The sequence below is a fragment of the Budorcas taxicolor genome, chromosome 5 (assembly GCF_023091745.1).
Source record: "Budorcas taxicolor isolate Tak-1 chromosome 5, Takin1.1, whole genome shotgun sequence".
Classification (NCBI taxonomy): Eukaryota; Metazoa; Chordata; class Mammalia; order Artiodactyla; family Bovidae; genus Budorcas; species Budorcas taxicolor.
The window spans coordinates 17507060-17529758 of record NC_068914.1 but is presented as its reverse complement, the minus strand read 5'-3'; the positions used below and the strand labels follow the sequence as shown (position 1 = coordinate 17529758).

General features: G+C 40.1%; 1 protein-coding gene across 1 annotated transcript in view; it reads right to left on the bottom strand.

The window, feature by feature from the left end:
* Positions 1 to 22699, bottom strand: part of ASCC1 (activating signal cointegrator 1 complex subunit 1) — a 116619-nt gene that overhangs the window by 17304 nt on the left and 76616 nt on the right. The window contains exons 8-9 of the mRNA XM_052639502.1: positions 17298 to 17422; positions 11388 to 11473 (exon numbers count right to left, since the gene is read on the bottom strand). Of these exons, the coding sequence (XP_052495462.1) occupies positions 11388 to 11473; positions 17298 to 17422 (211 nt within the window). The remainder of the gene's footprint in view (positions 1 to 11387; positions 11474 to 17297; positions 17423 to 22699) is intronic.

Here is a 22699-nt window from a genome sequence, read left to right as displayed (position 1 = left end):
GCCTGAGCCAAGACAAGGCATGAAGTATCCCAGAACCATGGCAAAGACGAACAGCCAACAAACAGAAATTCGAAAGAGAGTGAAGGGAGGAAAAAACATCTTGTATAAACAGACAGCAACAAACCAGGGAGGGTGCATCTTTCTAGAATGGATGCTGGCTCTGTCAAAAATCAGCTAACAGCTTGTTTTCCAGTTTCATTTTAACAACGGTTTTGCCTCACTGACAGTCATATTTTTGGGTGCCCTCATTAGTGTTTTAAGACTTCACTTTCCAGGCAAAGTGACACATGAAGCAAATTCAGAGGATAAGTTTTGGTGAAATCCTACTTCGATTTGAATTGTCTCCCCGCCCCCAACCCAGTAATCTAAAACAAGAAATGTACCAAACCAAACTGAAGCACTTCAAACTGTACTTTTGCTTATGTATCTGATGCTCTAATCACTTGGCAGAAGTCTTTCAGATTTTTAACATAAAACACATTATTTCTATTACTAGCAAAATATGAAAAGCCCCTAGTGATTTCTTACATCTCCCATTTGCTTAAGTTTCACTCTGTAATCATCAAGAATGAAGGCTGAGGCACATTTTATCACTAACACAGCAAAGCAAGAGCAGCCATATTTTGGCAAGGCGTCTTATCACAGGTTCCTTCCTATATGTCACATTTTTCTGAGAGTCATGCTAGCAATGTATTTGGGACTGATTTACTGAAAAGTTCACCGGCATTTACTCTTCATTCAATACTTTATTAACACATTCTGCAATAAGGCATAAATGAAAATGTGAAAGAAATCACTGTTCATGTTTCAAGTTAATCAGTGTGGCTCAGACACTAAACAACCTGCCTGAAATGCAGGAGACCTGGGTTCAATCCCTGGGTCAGAAGAATCCCCTGGAGAAGCGAATGGCTACCCACTCCAGTATTCTTGCCTGGAAAATTCCATGGAGAGAGGAGCCTGGCAAGCTACAGTACATTGGGTCGCAAAGAGTTGGACATGAAAAGTGACTAATACATTCACTTTTTCACTTTCACAGAGAAACCCAAGACTAATTTTGGATGTATTTTGAAATAAAAGAAATTTAAGTGTAAATTCAAGCTCAAAATTATTCCTATCAGCTGAACGTTGCTGATGTGAAGTAATAAAGTTACAATCAAATTTAATTGAAAAATAAACTTAGCAACAGAAGATTGTGAGGTATGAGTTATCGGTATATTTGACTCCGGGCTCTCTTTTCCGGAATATAGTAAACTAATTTTTAAAAAATATTTGCTAGAAAAGAGTTAACAAAAATGCAATAAGATTGACACTGTTAACTAAATACTTATGACATAAATAATGTATCTTCTCAGTCAGTTCAGTTACTCAGTCGTGTCTGACTCTTTGCGATCTCACGAACTGCAGCACGCCAGGCCTCCCTGTCCATCATCAACTCCGGAGTTCACTCAGAGTCATGTCCATCGAGTCAATGATGCCATCCAACCATCTCATCCTCTGTCGTCCCCTTCTCCTCCTGCCCTCAATCTTTCCCAACATCAGGGTCTTTTCAAATGAGTCAGCTCTTCGCATCAGGTGGCCAAAGTATTGGAGTTTCAGTTTCAACATCAGTCCTTCCAATGAACACCCAGGACTGATCATCCTTTAGAATGGACTGGTTGGATCTCCTTGCAGTCCAAGCGACTCTCAAGAGACTTCTCCAATACCACAGTTCAAAAGCATCAATTCTTCAGCACTCAGCTTTCTTCACTGTCCAACTCTCATATCCATACATGACCACTGGAAAAACCATGGCCTTGACTAGACAGACCTTTGTTGGCAAAGTAATGGCTCTGCTTTTGAATATGTTGTCTAGGTTGGTCATAATTTTCCTGCCAAGGAGTAAGCGTTTTTTTAATTTCATGGTTCCAGTCACCATCTGCAGTGATTTTAGAGCCCCAAAAAATAAAGTCAGCCACTGTTTCCCGATCTATCTGCTATGAAGTGATGGGACCGGATGCCATGATCTTCGTTTTCTGAATGTTGAGCTTTAAGCCAACTTTTTCACTCTCCTCTTTCACTTTTATCAAGAGGGTCTTCAGTTCTTCTTCACTTTCTGCCATAAGGGTGGTGTCATCTGCGTATCTGAGGTTACTGACATTTCTCCTGGCAATCTTGATTCCAGCTTGTGTTTCTTCCAGCCCAACGTTTCCCATGATGTACTCTGCATATAAGTTGAATAAGCAGGGTGACAATATATAGCCTTAACATACTCTTTTTACTATTTGGAACCAGTCTGTTGTTCTATGTCCAGTTCTGACTGTTGCTTCCTGACCTGCATACAGGCAGGTCAGGTGGTCTGGTATTCCCATCTCTTTCAGAATTTTCCACAGTTTATTGTGATCCACACAGTCAAAAGGCTTTGGCATAGTCAATAAAGCAGAAATAGATGTCTTTCTGGAACTCTTGCTTTTTTGATGATCCAGCGGTTGTTGGCAATTTGATATCTGGCTCCTCTGCCTTTTCTAAAACCAGCTTGAACATCTGGAAGTTCACGGTTCACGTATTGCTGAAGCCTGGCTTGGAGAATTTTGAGCATTACTTTATTAGTATGTGAGATGAGTGCAATTGTGCAGTAGTTTGAGCATTCTTTGGCATTGCCTTTCTTTGGGATTGGAATGAAAACTGACCTTTTCCAGTCCTGTGGCCACTGCTGAGTTTTCCAAATTTGCTGGCATATTGAGTGCAGCACTTTCACAGCATCATCTTTCAGGATTTGAAATAGCTCAACTGGAATTCCATCACCTCCACTAGCTTTGTTTGTAGTGATGCTTTCTAAGGCCCACTTGACTTCACATTCCAGGATGTCTGGCTCTAGGTGAGTGATCACACCATCATGATTATCTGAGTCATGAAGATTTTTGTACAGTTCTTCTGTGTATTCTTGCCACCTCTTCTCAATATCTTCTGCTTCTGTTAGGTTCCTACCATTTCTGTCCTTTATTGAGCCCATCATTGCATGAAATGTTCCTTTGGTATCTCTAGTTTTCTTGAAGAGATCTCTAGTGTTTCCCATTCTGTTGTTTTCCTCTATTTCTTTGCATTGATTGCTGAGGCAGGCTTTCTTATCTCTCCTTGCTATTCTTTGGAACTCTGCATTCAGATGCTTATATCTTTCCTTTTCTCCTTTGCTTTTCGCTTCCCTTCTTTTCACAGCTATTTGTAAGTCCTCCTCAGACAGCCATTTTGCTTTTTTGCATTTCTTTTTCTTGGGGATGGTCTTGATCCCTGTCTCCTGTACAATGTCATGAACCTCCATCCATAGTTCATCGGGCACTCTGTCTATCAGATCTAGTCCCTTAAACCTATTTCTCACTTCCACTGTATAATAAGGGATTTGATTTAGGTCATACCTGAATGGTCTAGCAGTTTTCACCACTTTCTTCAATTTCAGTCTGAATTTGGCAATAATATATCTCGAGCACCTATTAAATATGAGCATCATATCTAATCATAAAGCAGGAAGGACACTGGGTGAAATTAAAAAAAAAATTAAACTAAATACTAACCTTTAAGACAGGGGTCAGAAAACTTTTTCCATAAAGGATCAAGTTGCTGTTGTTGTTTACTTGCTAAGTCATGTCTGATTCTTTTGCAAACCCATGGACTGTATGTAGCCCCCCGAGACTTCTCTGTCCATGGGATTCCCAGGCGAGAATACTAGAGTGGGTTGCTACTTCCTTCTCCAGGGGATCTTCCAGATTCAGGGATCAAATCCGAGTCTCTGCACTGCAGGCAGATTCTTTGCCACTGATCCACCTGGGAAGTCCCATACACGTATAAAGATATATACAAAGGATCAAATAGCCATATTCTGCCATCACAACTACTTAACTATGGCACTATGGCACAAACGCAGTCAATGGATAAATAAAGGAAGATTGCTGTGCTCCAATAAAATTTTACTTAGAGACCCTGATATTAGAATTTCATATAATTTTTACATGTCATGAAATATTATTCTTCTTTTAATTTTTTTCAACCATTAAAAAAATAGAAACACTGTTCATAGTTTGAGGGCCACACAACAAAACAGGTAACAGGGCAAATTTGGACCTTAGACCATAGCTTACTGACTCCTGAGAGTTTACAATTTCAAGTATGGGGCAAAAAACACCCCCTTTGTCAAACAAAACCTTTTTCTTTTTTGAAAAGAAAAATCAACAGAAATTTATAGGTTTCTGATCTTTACAGAAAACAGTTTTAGCTTCCTGAATGCTTGCAAGCACAAGAGACATGGCTAAGCACTGACAGTCTCTGCACAAAGTAAGGGGTGGAGGCAAGGCACTGAAAGCTAGAAGCTTGCCACTGACTGGGATGGCCCTCACCACTACAGAGGAGGCAACATCTGTATAGGACTCTGAAGAATGAGTAGGATTTGGATAGAACAAGACTGCAGTAAAAGAGAGAGAGATAAGGACAAAACTTCAGGACCTAGCCATATAAGCCAATGAATTAAAAAAAAAAAAAAAAAAAGGGCAGATCCAGAAAAGAGAGAAAAAACCAGCACAACCAACTGCCAGTGAAGCCAAGTGAAGAGAACATTTGAAAGAGAAAAGGGCTTAAAATTCTCAATGTGGTTACTGGGAAAAAATAAAAGGAGGTCAAGGCACGGGACAAATGGGGGCTGTTGGTGACTTTTCTATCCTGCTGTTTCAGTGTAATGATAGAGCTGACAGGTAGGTTTCATGCAATTAAACAGGGAAAAGCCTGAAAGGGATGGTGGTGGGAAGAATAGATTTATAGAGATATACACTATTTTCTTAAATAAAACAAACAAAAAACATTTTAGTGAAAGTCACCTCTTTTACTTTCACTACCTTATTAATAGCTGGCTCAATATGAGACATCCTAATCAGGAAGTTGTTTCTTACATTAAATTCTAATATCCTTTGAAATTAAATGGGCCAAATTTTGTGGCAAGATCAAGAATTAATAAAAGTTACATCTATCCTAAATGCTGAACAAAACACAGGAAAGACTTCAACAAATTTTCTTAAAAAAAAAAACAAAAACACAACTATTACAAATGGTAGTGTCCTATTTCCATTGTCTTTCCTTGCTTTTTTTTAGTTTAAAAAATTTTGTATGTCGATGAAGTTTCAGTCTTACAGAAAGTTACAAAAACTGTAAAAAGATTTCCTGGATACCTTTTATCCTTTTTTAAAATAATAATAATAATAACAACTTCAATCAAAGCATTCTTCTGTTGATTTCCTGGTTTTCGTCCTTTGTAATGTGGATACTGCCAACGAATTCTGGACATTCAATTTAAAAAGTGCTGGGGTCTAAGTAGTTTAGTTAATGTTGTCCATGATTCAGTCACAAGTTGTAGGAAAGAAAAGTGCAATGTAAGCTCACTCAACAAAACTGGAATTCACTTGGCTTCTTTAATCTGTAGGTTGATGTCTTTCATCAGCTTTGGCCCATTCTCTCTCTCCTCTCCTTCTGGGATTCAAATTAAATGTGTGTTAGGGCGTCTCATTCTCTCCTATATGCCTCTTTTTCTCTTATCTGTAATTTTTACTTTTCCTCTCTGCAAATGTAACATGCTGGATCATACTTTCTGATATAATTTCTAGGTCATTACTTCCCTCTGCAGCCGTATCTAATTCGCTGCCAAATCCACCCACTGAGCTCTTATGTTCACTTACACAGTTTCATAGTTCTAGTATCATAGTTCTAGTATTTCTACTTGGTTCTTTTCCAAAACTGCTACATCACTTTTTCTTTGCAATAGTTTCCAACTACCTGATTAGAAACAAGTTATTTTTAGCCAAAGTCTGATGATAATTTCAGTATTTCATGTCTATGAGTTCTGGATGTCTGTTTGCTCATGGTGGGTAATTTTCTCATAAGCCTAGTTATTTGTGTGTTGGCCATTTGGGGGGCAAAAATCCTTTGGAAGAATATTTTTAGGCAGAGAGTGATGAGACTTTTTTCCAGAGAGTTTTTTTTTTTTCTTTACTATTGCCAAGTCCCTGGAAATACTACCAGTCCTGGGGCTCTTTCATCCAACTTCAAGACTCCAAGGTCTATTTTCTCCCCTTAAGAATCCTAACAGTTAATTTTTGCACTGTTTGAAGATCCTCTTCATCAGATTTTTTCCGTCATATTTTCTGTCTCTCTCTACACTGTCAGACATTTCCCTGACATTATTTTCTAAACCTTAATTGAATATATACATATGTGGGTATATATGTTATCTCTATGAACTCTCTTCTGACAGAAACCTTTTCTGCAGCATCTCATTTTTATTTTCCAAGTGAAATTCTTCAGAAAGTTGTACACTTGTTCCTCTAACAAGCTGCCTATTTTACATGATTGTCAAGAACGATGTGATTGCTTTCAATGAATGGATAAAAGCTACTACAAAATATTAGTATGTCCAAGCACAGTGAATTTAGTAAGTGTCCATGGTGTATAAGCATGAACAGCTTAAACAGAAAGTAGCATCTGCTTAGTGATTCTACTTAAATAAAATTAAAATTTCAAGTCACAGAAATATCAGGTAGCAAAAATGACACCACAGCTGTGGTGGTAATGAGAGATGGCAACTTCTTTCTACATTCAATTTGCTGTTATTAATACTGATGTAATAGTGCAATGAAACATTTAGTGATAGATTTTCAAGGACAGGCTTTCTGAAAAAGGTAAGTTTGAGGAAAAAGTTCTAAAGATGAAACATAAGACTAAGAATTAATTTTCAAGAACAGTGTGTAATACAGCTTAGTATTGAATTGGATAATAAAAAACACAATATTTTCTTCCTCAGAAATAATATACTTTCTAAATGCTTGTCTTCCTTTGTATATTTTCTGATATAATTTCTTTTAATATATTCTTAAAAAAATCATGACTGAGTTCTCAATCTAATTTCTCTTCCTTTGAAAGAATAAAAATAAATTTCTTTTTTTCAATATTCTTCTAGTACTCCAAAACAAAGTAATCATTGAAAACAAACCTCTTCACTAACAGTGTTTAGGAACTTAATTGTGCCTTTGTTACCTTAAGACAAACAGACCACAGAGTTGGCCAGGAACGGGCATGTGAGGCACATTCTGCTTTTCGACCTTGGTAGTAGTTACACTGTTCACTTTATGATTATTTGTTTAAAAGTACATATATGTTTGTGCACTTTTACCAAGAGAATAAATAGCATGCATTTTTAAACATCTTCCTTATAGAAACTTCCCTAAGTAAAAAAACTAAACAAAGCTCTCATTTAAATGTATTCATTCTACTGTCCTCTTAAATACTTTAAGAGCCAGAGATGGAAAAAGAGCAAAACTGAATGAAATACTTGAGTCACTCTTATTTACATCCTTCAAGAAAACTCTCAATGTAGCCAACTAGATTTAAAACATATTCTCAGGTAAAGTACTATTAAATATTAATATAGTAAAATACTGCCAATTCCCTCTTTCTCTAAATTTAAATATTCTTATATATAAAAGGGAAACACATGTGCTTTTCACTTGGTTTATATGCTCCAGGATTTTTAAGTTTCTAAAGAAATGGCACTTTTGTCCTTTGCTTTTAGACCTACAGTACATTCTGCTGCTGCTGCTGCTGCTGCTGAGGCGCTTCAGCCGTGTCTGACTCTGTGCGACCCCAGAGACGGCAGCCCACCAGGCTCCTCTGTCCCTGGGATTCTCCAGGCAAGAACACTGGAGTGGGTTGCCATTTCCTTCTCCAATGCATGCATGCGTGCTAAGTCACTTCAGTCGTGTCCGACTCTGTGCGATCCCATGGACAGCAGCCCACCAGGCTTCTCTGTCCACGAGACTCTCCAGGCAAGAATACTGGAGTGGGTGGCCATTTCCTTCTCCAGCACTTTCTGTTCCTTCCCAAATATATTACTGTGTCTTTATTTGTACTGTGGAGAGTACAAGCTAGGGCTCTAATGTCTCCTCTTCACCTTGCATTTAGAAGCTATGCTTTTAAACAGTTACTACTGCACCCCTATTCAATCTGCTGAAAGCATAGTCTTGGAATACTGATTCAACTGCAATAAGGGCATTTAATGGGTCCCCCAAACAAGACTGCCACTAAGACCACTTCTCCCTCCAGAAGCTGGCAGTCAATGACCATCCTACTTCTAGCTAGTGAGGGAGCAGTTATTTCCTGGCAGAATGTTTTTAGGTCAGCACGATTTCTCCATTTACAAGCTTATCACTGCGTTACACATAACCAAACCACATCTTTGCTCCTATCTCTTAGATGAGAAATGGAAACTCTGACAGGACACTATCCTATTAATGAGGCCAAGGTCGTCTTCACTCGCATGTACATCTTCCTTTCAGAGCCATCTGTCAGTCTTCCATAAAAAACTACCATTACTAAATACATTGCTTTTCTTGTTTGAAAAACACAAGGGAATGATTCTCTAGTTGTCAGTTCTTCTTTCAAAGTCCTTCTTAGCATAATAAAATTCTTATTTTGACTAGGAATAATCAGATACTAGTCTATAATAGCTGCAAGAATTCTCAAAAGAGCTATACAAAAGAAAAACATAGCTTCTACCTCCAAAAGTCATTGGAGATCTTTTTTTTTTTCTTATTAAGGCATCCAGAACACATAATATTGCACTGAGTCAAAAGGACCAATTCTCTTCATGGAGTAGAATAGCAATTGGCTGTTACTCATTAAATTCTTACAGCAATGAGCAATGACTCGCATTCTCGTTTTGTTTCTCTTTGAATAGCAGATGAAGTTGATTTTTTTCCAAGGCTGCTTCCCATCACCAGCATTCCTGATCCTTGACCTGTGTAGCTGTTAATATGCTGCACACATATACTTGGGCTCCTTAACAACCAATGCTGTTAACCTTTCTGTTTACTCCAAGTCAGTTCCTATCTTGTTAGTGAAAGTGATTTTTTTTTCCCTTTCTGAACATAATAATTTTATCTGGTACAAAAACTACATATATAATCCATCGGTTTTTTAAATCTCGATTGTCTTTTTTTTTGCAAGGGATTCAGGGGCCATGGGTTTTCATATTCTAATTGAGAAAGACTTATAATTCCAAAAAAGTACACTGCTACAGCTACTTTATAAATATAGCTATTGCCTCTTATATGTCTGGGGAGCAGTGTTGGATGCTACATTTTATCTTTATTCTCAAAGAAAAGTTAATTCCTTTGATTAAATATAAGTGAAAGATTATATTTTCTGGAACTAATGATTAAAAAGTAATGTGTTGTAGATTCTATCAAAAGATATTTTGTTACAACTACCTGTGTTCAAAGGACCTGTGTTCAAAGGTACTTCTCTTCCTCCATCTCATAATCTGCTCCCATCATTTTATACTGTAATTACCTATTAATCAGCTATATCTCTCAGAGATAGGAAGCTCCTGGAAGGTAGGGACTGTATCATAATGACTGTTTTATCTGCAGAGCACATGGTCTGACAGATAGCACACAGTCAATAGTTCTGTTGGTCTTAGTATTACATTCACCTTAAAAGCCTAATTGTTAATTAGCCAGTTTTAGACTAACTGGCACACCCACTGCCCCAACATTTATGTCGTCAGATATTATCACATTTCAAACAGAGAGGCCCAATTTCAAGTATCTACTGATCTCTGCCTAAACACTGAGCATCTTTATAAAGAAGGTAGAAACGCTAATTTGTGAGTTTTAAATATTTTTTTCTGATTTAAACTCTGCTACTATCTAGCAGCAACCTTTGGCAAGTCACTTTAACCATATTGGATCTTGCACCCTTAGAGAGTAAAATGAGGAACTGGATTAAATAGTTTGCAAGAACCTCATTGGGCCCAGTTCTAAAATCCCAATTAGGCATTACACAGTAAGGGTACAACTATTACAGCAAGCTTTGTCAACACTAGAGGGAGCTATGTCCATGTTATCATTGGGGTGGGTTGGAAAGATTTCCAAGTCAAGCATCTTTAAATGGCAAACCGACTTTCCAGAATGAGAGAAGTTAAATACCAAACAAGAGACCCATACTGTTCATACAGCCACTTCTCAGGCTACCTGTGATTACCTCCTTCTTACAGATGTTAAAGCACCTCACCCTCAACTTGCATCAATATACCTTTTGGGCTTAATTGTAATTTCAAAGGAACCAACTTAGCTTGAGTCATTCCAACAGATTTCTTTCCCCATTCCTCTAGCTTCTTTATCAAATTAACAGTAACAAAAAAAGCAAAATAATGAATGCTATTATTTTAAAAGCCTCAGGAAATGAGCTAGAGGAGGAAAGAGATTCATATCACAATAAAGCTGTGGCCTGGGAAAAAAGTTAACTGCAACTGAATTCATTAGCAACTTGCCACTCAAACTGAAGCTACCAGAGCTGCTTTGAAAATAAAACTATTCAAAGAGAGGAAAGGTAAGGAAAAGAAGGAATCAACAAAGCTCTGTAATATGGGAGCTGGAATGCCTGCTGTAAGAGAATGCTGCCATTGCTCTGCTAGGCTCTGCAATGAGAAGCTTGCAGCTGCTGAAGAGTGATGTCATTAATTAGAGGCAATGGGGTCACATTAGGCATTTGGCAAGAAATCTGTCAAGTGACAAGATAAAGGAATGGAGGAAAAAGAAAAAACATTTCTAAAGCTAGAGCTTGCTCTGAAGTTTTACTATTTACATCTTCTCCCTCCCAGCTCCAAAAAACACCCATGGCCTTGAAAATACATGACCCAAACCATTATAGAACAAGTAAAATGAAGAATCAAAAACCTTTCCTTTGATATCAACTTATGTTTCCCTTTTCCCAGAGGCACAATGGCATGTTAACCTGACAGAGAGGGCTTAAAACTGTGGATGTTACAGAATGTGGCCTGTGGGAGAAAGATAATGGAATCCTGAAGAACCCTTTTCGTTTAAATTTCTTAGGTTAATTTAACACTCAGAAGCAAATCCTCAACAGTCAGAAATGGACCACCTACTTTTTAGCACATGGGCTGTTCCTGAGTAAAAATAGATTACACAGGAGCTTTGGAGAGTGACTCTGTGGGTGAAGAGAAAAATCTACTAGAACAAGACAGTTCTTCACTTAAAAAATGCACACTCAGTCCTTCAAGGGTAAAATACAGAGTAAGACTCACAAGGTTAAAAGCAACTTATTCCTATGGATCCAAATAGTACAGTTGTTTCTTAAATCATCAACTTTAAGTACTCTGAGAGACACCAACAGCCTTAACAAGGCAAAAAGATTTCTCTTTTAGGACAATGAAAAAAAATTTAACAGTCCTTTCAGTCAATAATCCTCATGGGAAGTATAAGAAAAATACACTTTACTGTTAAAAGGAAAACTTATTGTCCTCCCTTATTTTAGGACACATGCCAAAGGATTTCCAATTCACTCAGATTTGTACTAACCTTTAAAATGTTTCGGCCATCGAATGATTCTCTTTCCTTGAAGATATATTTGCCATCCGCTGTGTAGAGATTGTACCTGCCTTCAGCTGTAAATATTCCAAAGACAGTGTTAGAACAGAAGCTTGGGTTATTGAGCTGTCTGTTTTCTCTTGGATTTCTACAGGGACAACTAGCAAGATCTTCATGTACTACTTAGAAAGTAACACAGTGAAAAAGTGAAAGTCACTGAGTGTCTGACTCTTTGCAAGTCCATGGTCTATACAGTCTATGGAATTCTCCAGGCCAAAATACTGGAGTGGGTAGCCTTTCCCTTCTCCAGGGGATCTTCCCAACCCAGAGATCAAACCCAGATCTCCCACATTGCAAGAAGATTCTTTACCAGCTGAGCCACAAGTGAAGTGAAGTGAAAGTCACTCAGTCGTGTCCAACTCTTTGCGACCCCATGGACTGTCCATGGAATTCTCCAGGCCAGAATACTGGAGTGGGTAGACTTTCCCTTCTCCAGGGGATCTTCCCAACCCAGGGATCGAACCCCAGTCTCTCTCATTGCAGGTGGATTCTTTACCAGCTGAGCCACAAGGGAAGCCCAAAAATACTGGAGTGGGTAGCCTATCCCGTCTCCGGGGATCTTCCCAACCCAGGAATAGAACCGGGGTCTCCTGCATTGCAGGTGGATTCTTTACCAACTGAGCTATGAGGGAAGCCTGGAAAGTAACATAACAAGGAGGGAAAACATCAGATTATTATAGTCAAGAGACTAGTCAGCTCTGTCATCAACTCATTCGGTATATATTTATGCATTCAACATTGTCCAAGTACTCACTGTACATAAACTATATAACAAACCATATTCTTAGGCAAATTATGTCTCTTCAGTTCCTCATTTACAAAGTTAGAAGTTAAGAGTGGGTGATTTCCAAAGATTCCCTGCAGTCTAAAACCCAAGATTCCCTATAAGCTGTACACATTTTTAAATACATAAAAATACATAAAAGTTCATCTATTAACTAGTAAAAAGTGCTGATAATCATGGTTTGGGTTGATTTAAGGACTCCCCTGAAATGAGAAAAACCTCTCCAGTTGCAATCAAAGGTATCCCTACATTCTACACAGAAATCTGCAAATCTATGACCTTAGCCTCAAAGCTGTGCTCTAAAACTCCTTGTATTAATTTAGCTTGCTTATCCCAAAAGATGTCCTTCAAATACAGCAGGAAAAAAATGGATATCAAAGAAAAGGATAACTATTATGAAAAAGCAAAACAATGTATTCAACAGCCTTTTCAAAAGAAAATACAAGATAGAGAAGTAGCCAGGGTATATAAAGTTCAAAACATCTTCAATAATTATTTAACTCTCAGAATATTTCCTGAAATACCAACTCTTTCTTGCCCACCAACAGACACTTAAAAGTATCTGTATTTTTACTTGAGTATACTCTTTTATTGTATGTAACTATGGAGATTGCCACATCAGAACTGATGAAATATATTCAAAGAGCTAATTCCAGGAAAATAATATATTTTAGAAAGTCCACTGGAATTACACCTAGGTAACTATAGGACTACTTCTCTAATGAGAACTATTCTCTTATAAAGAACCCAGTCCCATATATATTTCACAACTTAAAAACAGGTCCCCTGTTAAAGGAAAACGTGACAAAGCAAAATTCATACCAGGTAAATGTCAATTTAAAAAAGCAGTAATGAAATCTGAAAATTGAAATGTTTACTAACAGGTTCAAAATCTATAAGTAAATAGCATTAGCCATGAGGGGAATGTAGATCAAAACCCCAATGAAATACCACTTCACACTCAAGATGATGGCAATAACAAAAAAGACAGATAATAAGTGCAGGTAAAGATGTAGAGAAATTGAAGCCCTCATGTACTGCATCCCTCCTTATTCATGGTTCTTCTTTCCACCTTTTCAGTTACCCATGGTTAACTAAGGTCAGAAAACATTAAATGGAAAATTCCAGAAATAAACAATTTCTAAGTTTTTAATCATGCACCATTCTGAGCAGTGTGATCCATCCCACCCAGGAAGTATCATCACTTTGTCCAACATACCCCCCTCTCTCACTTATCATAATGACTGCCAAGGTATTGCACTGCTGGTGTCAAGTCACCCTTATTTTATTTAATCATGGCCTCGAAAAGCAAAAATAGTGATGCTAGCAATTTGGATATGCCAAAGAGAAGACATAAAGTGCTTTCTTTAAGTGAAATGGTGAAAGTTCGTGACTTAATAAGGAAAGAAAAAAATCTTAGCTAAAGTTTGCTAAGATCTACAGTAAGAACAAATCTATCAGTGAAACTGGGATGAAGGGAAAAAAAATTCATAACTAGTTTTGCTGTCACACCTCAAACTGCAAAAGTTATCGGTGCATGGTAAGTACTTAGTGAAAATGAAAAAGGCATTAAATTTGTACAAGAAGAAACTTTGAGAGAGATAGATAACATTCACATAATTTTTATTATAGTATAGGGTTGCAAAGAGTCGGACACGACTGAGCGACTGAACTGAACTGATATTGTTTAATTCTTCTATTTTACTATTAGCTGTTAATCTCTTACTGCACCTAATTTATGAATTAAACTTTATCATAGGTACTCATGCATAGGAAAAATATAGGATGTCTGGTACATAATTTCAGGTATCCACTGGGGACCTTGGAACGTATCTCTTGCAGATAAGACGGCGGCGGGGGGAGGGCGCTACTGTACTGCTTGTGGGAGTATAAAATGGTACAGCCACTGTGGAAAACAGTCTGGCAGTTACTCAAAAAGTTACAACTTTGCGTTAATCATGACTCTGCAATTTCACTCTTAAGTATTTACCTAATAGAAATGAGAACATAAAAATACATACATAAATGTGTACAGCAGCATTATTCACAATAGCCCAAAAGTGGAAACAATACAAATGTCCATCAACTGCTGAATGGATAAATAAAATGTGGTATGTCCGTACAATGGGTTATGACTTGGTAATAAAAAGGAATGACACTGTATCATGGATGAACCTTGTAAACATTATGCTAAGTGAAAGAAGCCAGTCACAGAAGATCACATACTGCATGACTCTATCAAGATTTATGTGAAAACATGCAGAAAAGGCAAATTCATTGTACAGAAAGTAGACTAGTAGTGCCAAAGACTGAACGGTAAGGGGAAAACGAGGAGTCACTGCCAGTAACTAGAGAGTTGCTTTCTGGGGTGATGAAAATGTTTCAAAATGTAGTGTGGCAAAGGCTGCATAACTCACTATACTAAAAATTACTGAATTATATACTTTAAATGGATAAATTATATACTATATGAATTATATCTCAATAAAGCTTGTTACATTTAAAATATCTGTCAATAGGAAAGGATAACTAGACTGCCAACACAGACTATTTTACTACATGACACTCTGGTGCCAACTGAATATACATCTGGATCCACACAATTTATAAGAAACAGATTCCTATATAATTTAACTCTTTCATGTTAAGAGGTTAGGTAATAATGGGGCATGAAATAGTTGTAAGAGCTCTGAACTAAGATTTAAAGACAACAATTTATTTTTAAAAAGTCTTAAAATACAATCTAGCATCAAAAAAACAGTAACCCTAGAACTAAGAACTGGATAGCTACATCTCTCTCAGTCCTACAGCGGCTCTAATCAAACCGAACCAGCTTACAGTTGAGATCTCTAGTATGTATCTGAGAGAAATTAAAAGATGTATTTTGGCAAAAAGGGATACAAAAACTGTCCTGAACTATAAATCTTAAATAGTTCATGGTTTCTAATGGAGTCCTAATGAAGTTCTCTTCCAATGAAGACTTTCTAAAACCAAGGTCAGTCCTAACAAAGGTAATAAAACCTAAATATGGGGGTTTGGTGGTGGTATATTTTGAACAACAGGCTTTAAAGAAGAAGCTGCACATAACTTGAATTTGTAGCTCCTGTTCAAATAGATGCTGAATGTGCCAGACACTTTTCACTTGGCAGGTCGGGATGGGAAAAAAAATAATCCTTTTTAAAATGCAGATTATTATCCCAAGTAAAGGGTTAAAACAAGGCATTTTTATATGAAGGCTTTTAGATTTAGAAGGGGAAAAAAAAACATTAACACAAAGTTTCTCAACCTTGGTGCTACTGACATTCAGGGCTGAAAAATTCTTCATTATGAGGGGCTTGTCCTGTGCACTGGAAAGGGATAAGCAGCACCCCTAACCCTCTATGCATTAGATGCCAGTAGCAGCCCACTCCCATTTCCCTAAATGTGACAACCAAAGTGTCTCCAGAGAATCCAAATGTCCTCTGGGAGGACAAAACTGCCCCTAGTTGAGAATCACTGCTCTAACACTTACTTTTATTAGTTAATCTTCTCTTGTTTCTGGGAGAAAAAAAAAAAAAAGCTGCCATGCCGGGAGCCAGCGTGAGGAATTCCACCTGTGACAAGGTCATGCGGCAAGAGCTCTGATGACAAGGCTAATCAGACCTCAGGTTTTCCCGCTGGAATTTCCTGAGCATCCACCCCCTCAAAAAATAAGAATCTGCCTGCTTTTCCACTCTTCTGACATTCTCTGGAAAAAGTCAATTCAGGGCTTTAGTCTTCTGCATTTGAAAGAGTGTTTCAATCCAAAAGCCCCTCTGATGGCTTTCTAGCCTGCCTGCAGGACTCGTACAGCTGCGCCTGTGATTGTTTGAGGCCTCCTGACCACTGGAAGCACAGGAAGCTTAAAACATCCTAGGAATGCAGGGGCTTCCGAGGAGACAAAATCTTTAGAATAGGACTGATTAAAGGTTTCACTTGTTGAGCCAATACTTGCTGCCAAATTTTCATATCCTTTATTTTTAGATATAGTTGGTATATAGAAATACAGGTAGTAGACCTGGTATTAGCAACATTAGATCTTTGAGTTAAGTACCTTCTTTGTTATAACCCACTGTGCCTTTGTTCTATAGAGATGTAACTTTAGCGCTTTAAGGAGATGCAGATTAATGAAAAGCACTTAGGGGAAACGAAATTAACATTCATTAAGGAAGAGAGCCAAAAAGTGTTAACAAGCCTCTTGGCCAAAAGATACTGTAAATCACCTGAGACCTTTTGTATACAAAAAGATATACAGAAAGAGTCTGGGCTGCTAACACTACATTATTTTGTATTACCCATTGATCTCTATGTATAATCTAAAGTATAAAAGGCCTTGAAGGACAATAGAAGGAGAGCCAGTCGCTGGACTGGTTTCCCCCGTGTCTCCTCTTTACTCTAATTTCAAGCTGATCCCTTGGAACGTGGAGGCTCACTATGTCTACTTACTTGTCCCGGCTTTTAAGATCTGTGAGAGAGAGAGCCCAAGGCGGGGCACTCTCCGATATTCAAATGGGCGCCGGCGGCCTAACGTAGATGGTGCAAGCTCCTTGTCTGGAACTTTACTGGTTTTCCACGTAACCCAAGTTAATCAGCCTCTTCTCTCCACTTAATCTTCCTACTACACTATTGTTTCTCAATCTAATCTTATATTACTAAACAAGTCTTTCCACGCCAACGCCGTCCACCCTTCGAATTCCCTGGATCCACCAGGGCTGGACCCCAGCACTGCCATGCATTCCTTAAGACATAGTTACACTAAAACAATTATTCGCTGTCCACCTAAAATTTACTTAGGAATCCTGCATTTTTATTTGCTACATCTAGCAACCTTATGTGCAAGAAGAGTATAAGATTTGAGAAGCTATATAGTCCCATGCATGATATGTCCCTGCCCTCTTCCACTGTACTCATCAAAACAAGATAATGGATATAAAAAAGATATGTCAGAGATCCTTTGATAGCCCATTCTCTTCAAACCCCAGGGATATCATTAGACCTTACCGGTCACAAACTGTACTGTGGTTCTATGGAGCACTTACCATTGGGGTCTTTCCTGAACAGAGTATTCATGACTGTAGCATGGAGTTTCACACTATTCCACTCTTTCACTATTAGTCCAGATGCCTGAAAACGTTCCAGCACTCGATCAACCAATTCCTGCAGCCTGCGGAAATTGAAGAAAAAAGCACAGAAACCTTAGTAAACTCCTGAACCCTGATTACAAATTCAACATTTACAGAGCATCTGCTCTGACCCAATTACTGCACAAGGCCCTCAAAAGAGAGGCTGCAGTCCCTACCATCATGAAATGCACAGTTTTGTGTGGGTAACAGGCCTGCAAACAACCGTAGAACATCATGGTGAATGTTAAGAGAGTGACCAACTGTATTTGGAGGGACCAGGTTTTCACAGGAGGCTTAAGCATGGTCTTGAAGGAACATGGAAGTTTATCATCTTGGAAATCTGGTGCAAGCAGCCAGGTTCAACAGAGAGCTGCCTGAAAGAGCTTTAGAGGTCAATCCAGTCACAGAACCAAAAGCTACCATGACTGATGTGTTTCTGCCAGGATCAAGTGAGGTCTGCCACAACTCGAATAAGACATTTGCTCACCGGGAAGGAACATGCACTGTGAAGATCCTGGCAGCCCTGGCCACTACATCAAAGGGGCAGAAGTGTGGTACCAATGAAGACGACTGCAGGAAAATCCACAGGCACCATGACTGATGCTCCAAAGGGACTCCAGCTGGCTCTCAGCACTGGGGCTCTGTAGTGGATGAGTTCTGTCTTGATGATGGCTGTTCATTCCAATACCTCCACCAGAAACGATTCTTGCACAAGAATTTTTCCCTTTGTTCAGGTGTTCTGATCAGCAGCTTAAAGGACTCCCTTTAACACTTCTTATAAGGCTGGTCTAGTGGTGATGAACTCCTTCATTTTTTGTTTGTCTAAAAAACTCTTTATCTCCCCCTTCAATTCTGAAGAACTTTGCCAGTTGTGCCACTGAGAAGGGGTCACTATTCCAGCAAGGGTGTGGTGGAGCAGGTCTTGGTTGGAGTATTCAGAAAACAGCCACCTTATGTGACCACCCACTTATCTGATGGTGAAGTTCAGCCTGTGGTTTTCACATATTGTGCCCGAACGTCCACCCTGGGCCTGGTGAGGTTCTCTCTGAACACAGGTGTTCACGGGGGGGTCTGCATCAAGGGATAGAACGGCACACCTGGCCATGAGCACAGAGAGCAGCATGCTCCTTTCCACTTTTCCCTTGGGGTTTTTTTGAGATTTGTACTGCACTCTAACTTTCCTGGCTCAAAATCTTTCATTCGTCACCAGTGTACTAATGAACAACAGATTTCACTTTTTTTAGCTTTTACATGTTAGGTGTACATACTAGTAATGCTCTTTGTATCACACACCACCTCTTTTCCCAGATGCAACTGGCCCTGAGACATCTGGAGGGTTTGTGAATCTTCCACTGTTTCTTGGGCCACGTGTGTGTGCTCACTCATGTCCAATTCTTTGTGACCCCATGGACTGTAGGCCACCAGGCTCCTCTGTCCCCATGGACTGTAGGCCACCAGGCCACCTTGCTCCTCAGGCAAGAATACTAGAGTGGGTTGCCATTTCCTACTCTAGGGGATCTTCCAGACCCAAAGATTGAACCTGAGTCTCTTGCGTCTCCTACATTGGCAGGTGGATTCTCTACCACTGTGCCACCTGGGATGCACATGGCCTGTGGTAAAACACTGTGGCCCAGTGAGTGGCTTCTCTCTGAGCAGGCTGGATGGGTCTGTTTTATGTGAGATGTGAGTCAAGCTCACCTTGCATGGCCCATTTGTGGGAGTTTTCCTGAGGACATGGGGCAGAATCTCTGGTTGCAACAGCTGAGCTGCCCAATGCCTATATCCACAACTTCAGCAGCCTCTGGTACCCCTATTTCTCAGTTACAGAACGTGGGCAAAACAACCATTTTCTGCTTGCACTCATACGCTGAAGCAAGAGGGGGTTATCCTCCCGTAGAGATTAACTCAGAAGCACAAAGAATTCTTTTCCCTTTCATGTTTTTCAGGCTCCAAAGTTCCAAATTAATATTTTTATAATTCTAACTTCTTTATCTTAATTGTTTTTATTAAATGTCATCTACTAACCAAAAATATTTAAACATGAGTAAGCCACCTGATACAAAGAGCTGACTCATTAGAAAAGACCCTGATGCTGGGAAAGACTGAAGGCAGGGGGAGAAGTGGATGACAGAGGATGAGATGGCTGAATGGCATCACTGACTCAATGGACACAAGTTTGAGCAAGCTCCGGGAGATGCTGAAGGACAGGGAAGCCTGGCGTGCTGCAGTCCATGGAGTCTTAAAGAGTCAGATATGACTGAACAACTGAACAACAACAACAAGCTATAATTAATAATAATAAAATAAATATCCATACCCTCACCACTGACCTCCAGAAACAGAACACAGGGCTGGGACGAGAGTGAGGTAAGTGAGCTACTTGCGTGAGGCACACAATTTAAGGATGTGCCCAAAAATGCAGTAATCACAAGAACTAATTTTTTTTTATAAAAGAGATAAATAAGGCTTTAATGAAATAGTTTTAAAACTCAAAACTAATGCAAAAAAACTCATGATGAACAAAATACCACATTTCTGAATGAAGGCAGGATCAGTATTACTGAGTTTTCCTTTTGCCTCAGTACAGTTTGGCATAGGACATACCAGAACCCAAGGATGCTTCCTGCTCTGCAGACCCCGTGACTCCCTGCCGCCTGACACAGCATTTGCTGGGGCGGCCTCACATCCTCATACTCCTCGACATGCACACTTTCCTAGCAGGCCTCCTCCACTGAGCAGCTTCCAACTGCCGCCTCTGTGCCTTCTGTTACCTGGGCCCCACATGCCCACTTCCTCTTCCCTCCATCTATACAGATTTTAGTATCCAAGCCCAGTTAAAATCCCACTTTTCCATGAAGTCCTTCTAAGTACCTAACACAACCACCCCTCGGTATCCATGAGCAAAGAGTCTGCTCTTCTCTGAAATGCTACCCCACTAAGTAGGCTCTACTTAATCTTCCCAAGGATAGTCCCTTAATGTTTCATGCTTGTCTGTCTTGTTCCCCCACTGGACTGTCTGCTCTTCAACAGCATATCTGTCTTGTATCTGCCAGTGAAGAATCAAAGCTACTCCATTTTGTAAGCTTCCGGGAAAAGAGCCTTTGGAAATCCCCTGACCTCACCCCACCACCTGCGAACCAATCAGAACCCATGGCCAGCCCGGGAAATTCGAGTCAAGCCCGGGAAAGGAGAACCAATCAGAACTCAACACCTAACCCTTCACCAGAAGGTGACCAATCAGACCCAGAGACTCCCGTTTTTTGAATTTTTCACGCGATAATACCCTAATACCCTATATAAGCAATGTAACCCAGAGTTCAGGGCTCCTCCCTATAGCTGCTGCGTCGATATCGGTGGGAGCCCCAGCTCGAGCTTGGTAATAAAAACTCTCTTGCTTTTGCATCGGATATCGGCTCCCTGGTGGTCATTGGGAGATTTCGCGACTTGGGCATAACATTTGGGGGCTCATCCGGGATCTCCCAACGGCTCCACGGGAAGACCCATCCGGAGAGTCATCTGCAGCCGGTAAGCTTTTTTCTGTCTGTCTTTTCACTCCTGGGAGGGCCTGGTATCTGAGACTGGTATATGACTCAGGCGGACGCGCTGGAGAGTCACCGGTGGGGGTCGTTGGGAGACGTCCCCGACCCCGGCGTGGCGGGACGGAGTGCCCCTGTTCTCTGTAGACAATAGCGGGTCGCTCCCGCTGAACAGCCGGAGGCCGTCGTCGTTCGGTTTTACCTCCGGATTCCCGGAGGTGTATTTCTCCTGTCTCTCTTGCTGTTTGTGTGGCTGTTCGTATTGTCTGTGTTAATTTACCAACATCTGACTGATCCAGGGACGATGGGGCAACACCATTCTAGCCCCACACCTCTATCCTTGGTTACTGATAATTTTAAGGAGGTCAAGATGCGCGCTCATGACCTCAGTGTAGAAATTAAAAGAAATAAATTAATCACTTTTTGCAGCGCAGAATGGCCGACCTTCCATGTAGGCTGGCCCTCAGAAGGCACCTCTGAGTTGGGAACTTTACACCGGGTTCTGACCGCGGATCGGACACCCTGACCAAGTTCCCTTTGTCAGCACATGTGTCTCCTCGGACAATTCATTTCCGAGTGTTAGACAAGAGCCCAGTTTCGGGCCCTGGAAGGGGTCCCACTTCCTGCAACAAATGGCGACTCTGGCGGGGATTCTTCTTCGCCGAGACTGACATCCTGACCACTCGGGGTACTCAGGGGCCAGCTTGCCTGCCAATGGACCAGACCCAGCGGTCGCAACTGGGACCCTTTCATCCCTGGTCTCCTCCTGACGTGGACAACTGGCCAGAGTGCCCCAACCGGTAAGGAACAAGAGACTTTATTGATCTCTCTCCCCTTCCCTCTCTGTCTCCTCTCCTTAACCCTTCCTATCCTTCCCTGTTTTTCTAGTCCCCCAGTCCTGGACGCAGGAATCTGGTCAAAGGGCCCTCAGCCTGAGCTGAGGATTGGAGACTGATCACCTCCTCTTGGCAGAGAACTCGAATTCTGGTTCTGATTTCTGGTAGGTCCGAGTTCCAGTCCTCCCTTCTCTGGAGGCCCAGGGAAAAGTCCCGTAACGCCTGGGTATCTGTAGGTGGCAGGAGACGTCTGTAAGGCCACCCCTTCTGCCCCCCCTCTCCTGCCTCCTCTCCCTTCTTTTTCAACCTGGCTTCCTTTCCTTCCTTGAAATCTTTGATGTTAGTACTTGGATCTGAAGTTCTGTGTCTCTATAGGAGGTTTTCTGAGAGACTGTATTTTTGTATTTAATGGCTTCTCTGGTGGAGCCGAGGTTAAAGCGTCTGTCTGCAATATGGGAGACCTGGGTTCGATCCCTGGGTCGAGAAGATCCCCTGGAAAAGGAAATTTTGCTTTGTCTGGCAACCATGTGGTTTAGCCCTGCCGCCATTTTGTTAAAACTTGATTTTCTTTCCCTGTGCCTTGAGACCAGGGCTCTCAGGAACACGTATCTAGACCATCTCTAGCTCCTGACACTGAGGGGGAAAAAAAAAAAAGACTTAAAGCTAGATCTTACACTGTGTCTGTCTAAATATGTCTTGGTAATATTTTTGTATATGATCTCTATTTATTTGGCTTAAAAAAAGGTAAGCGCTTACAAATCAAGTAATTCTAAATTAAACAATAAATTCCAGGTTTATGTGAACTGGGAAATATTCAGTGTTAAATACCTGATATTAATGTTTGTTTGTTGACCTATTTAATATAGACATGTCTTAGAGTACTTAACGTTAAGTAAAATATTTTCATTGTACCTAGGTTTAATATGAGTTAAATATTATATCTGTT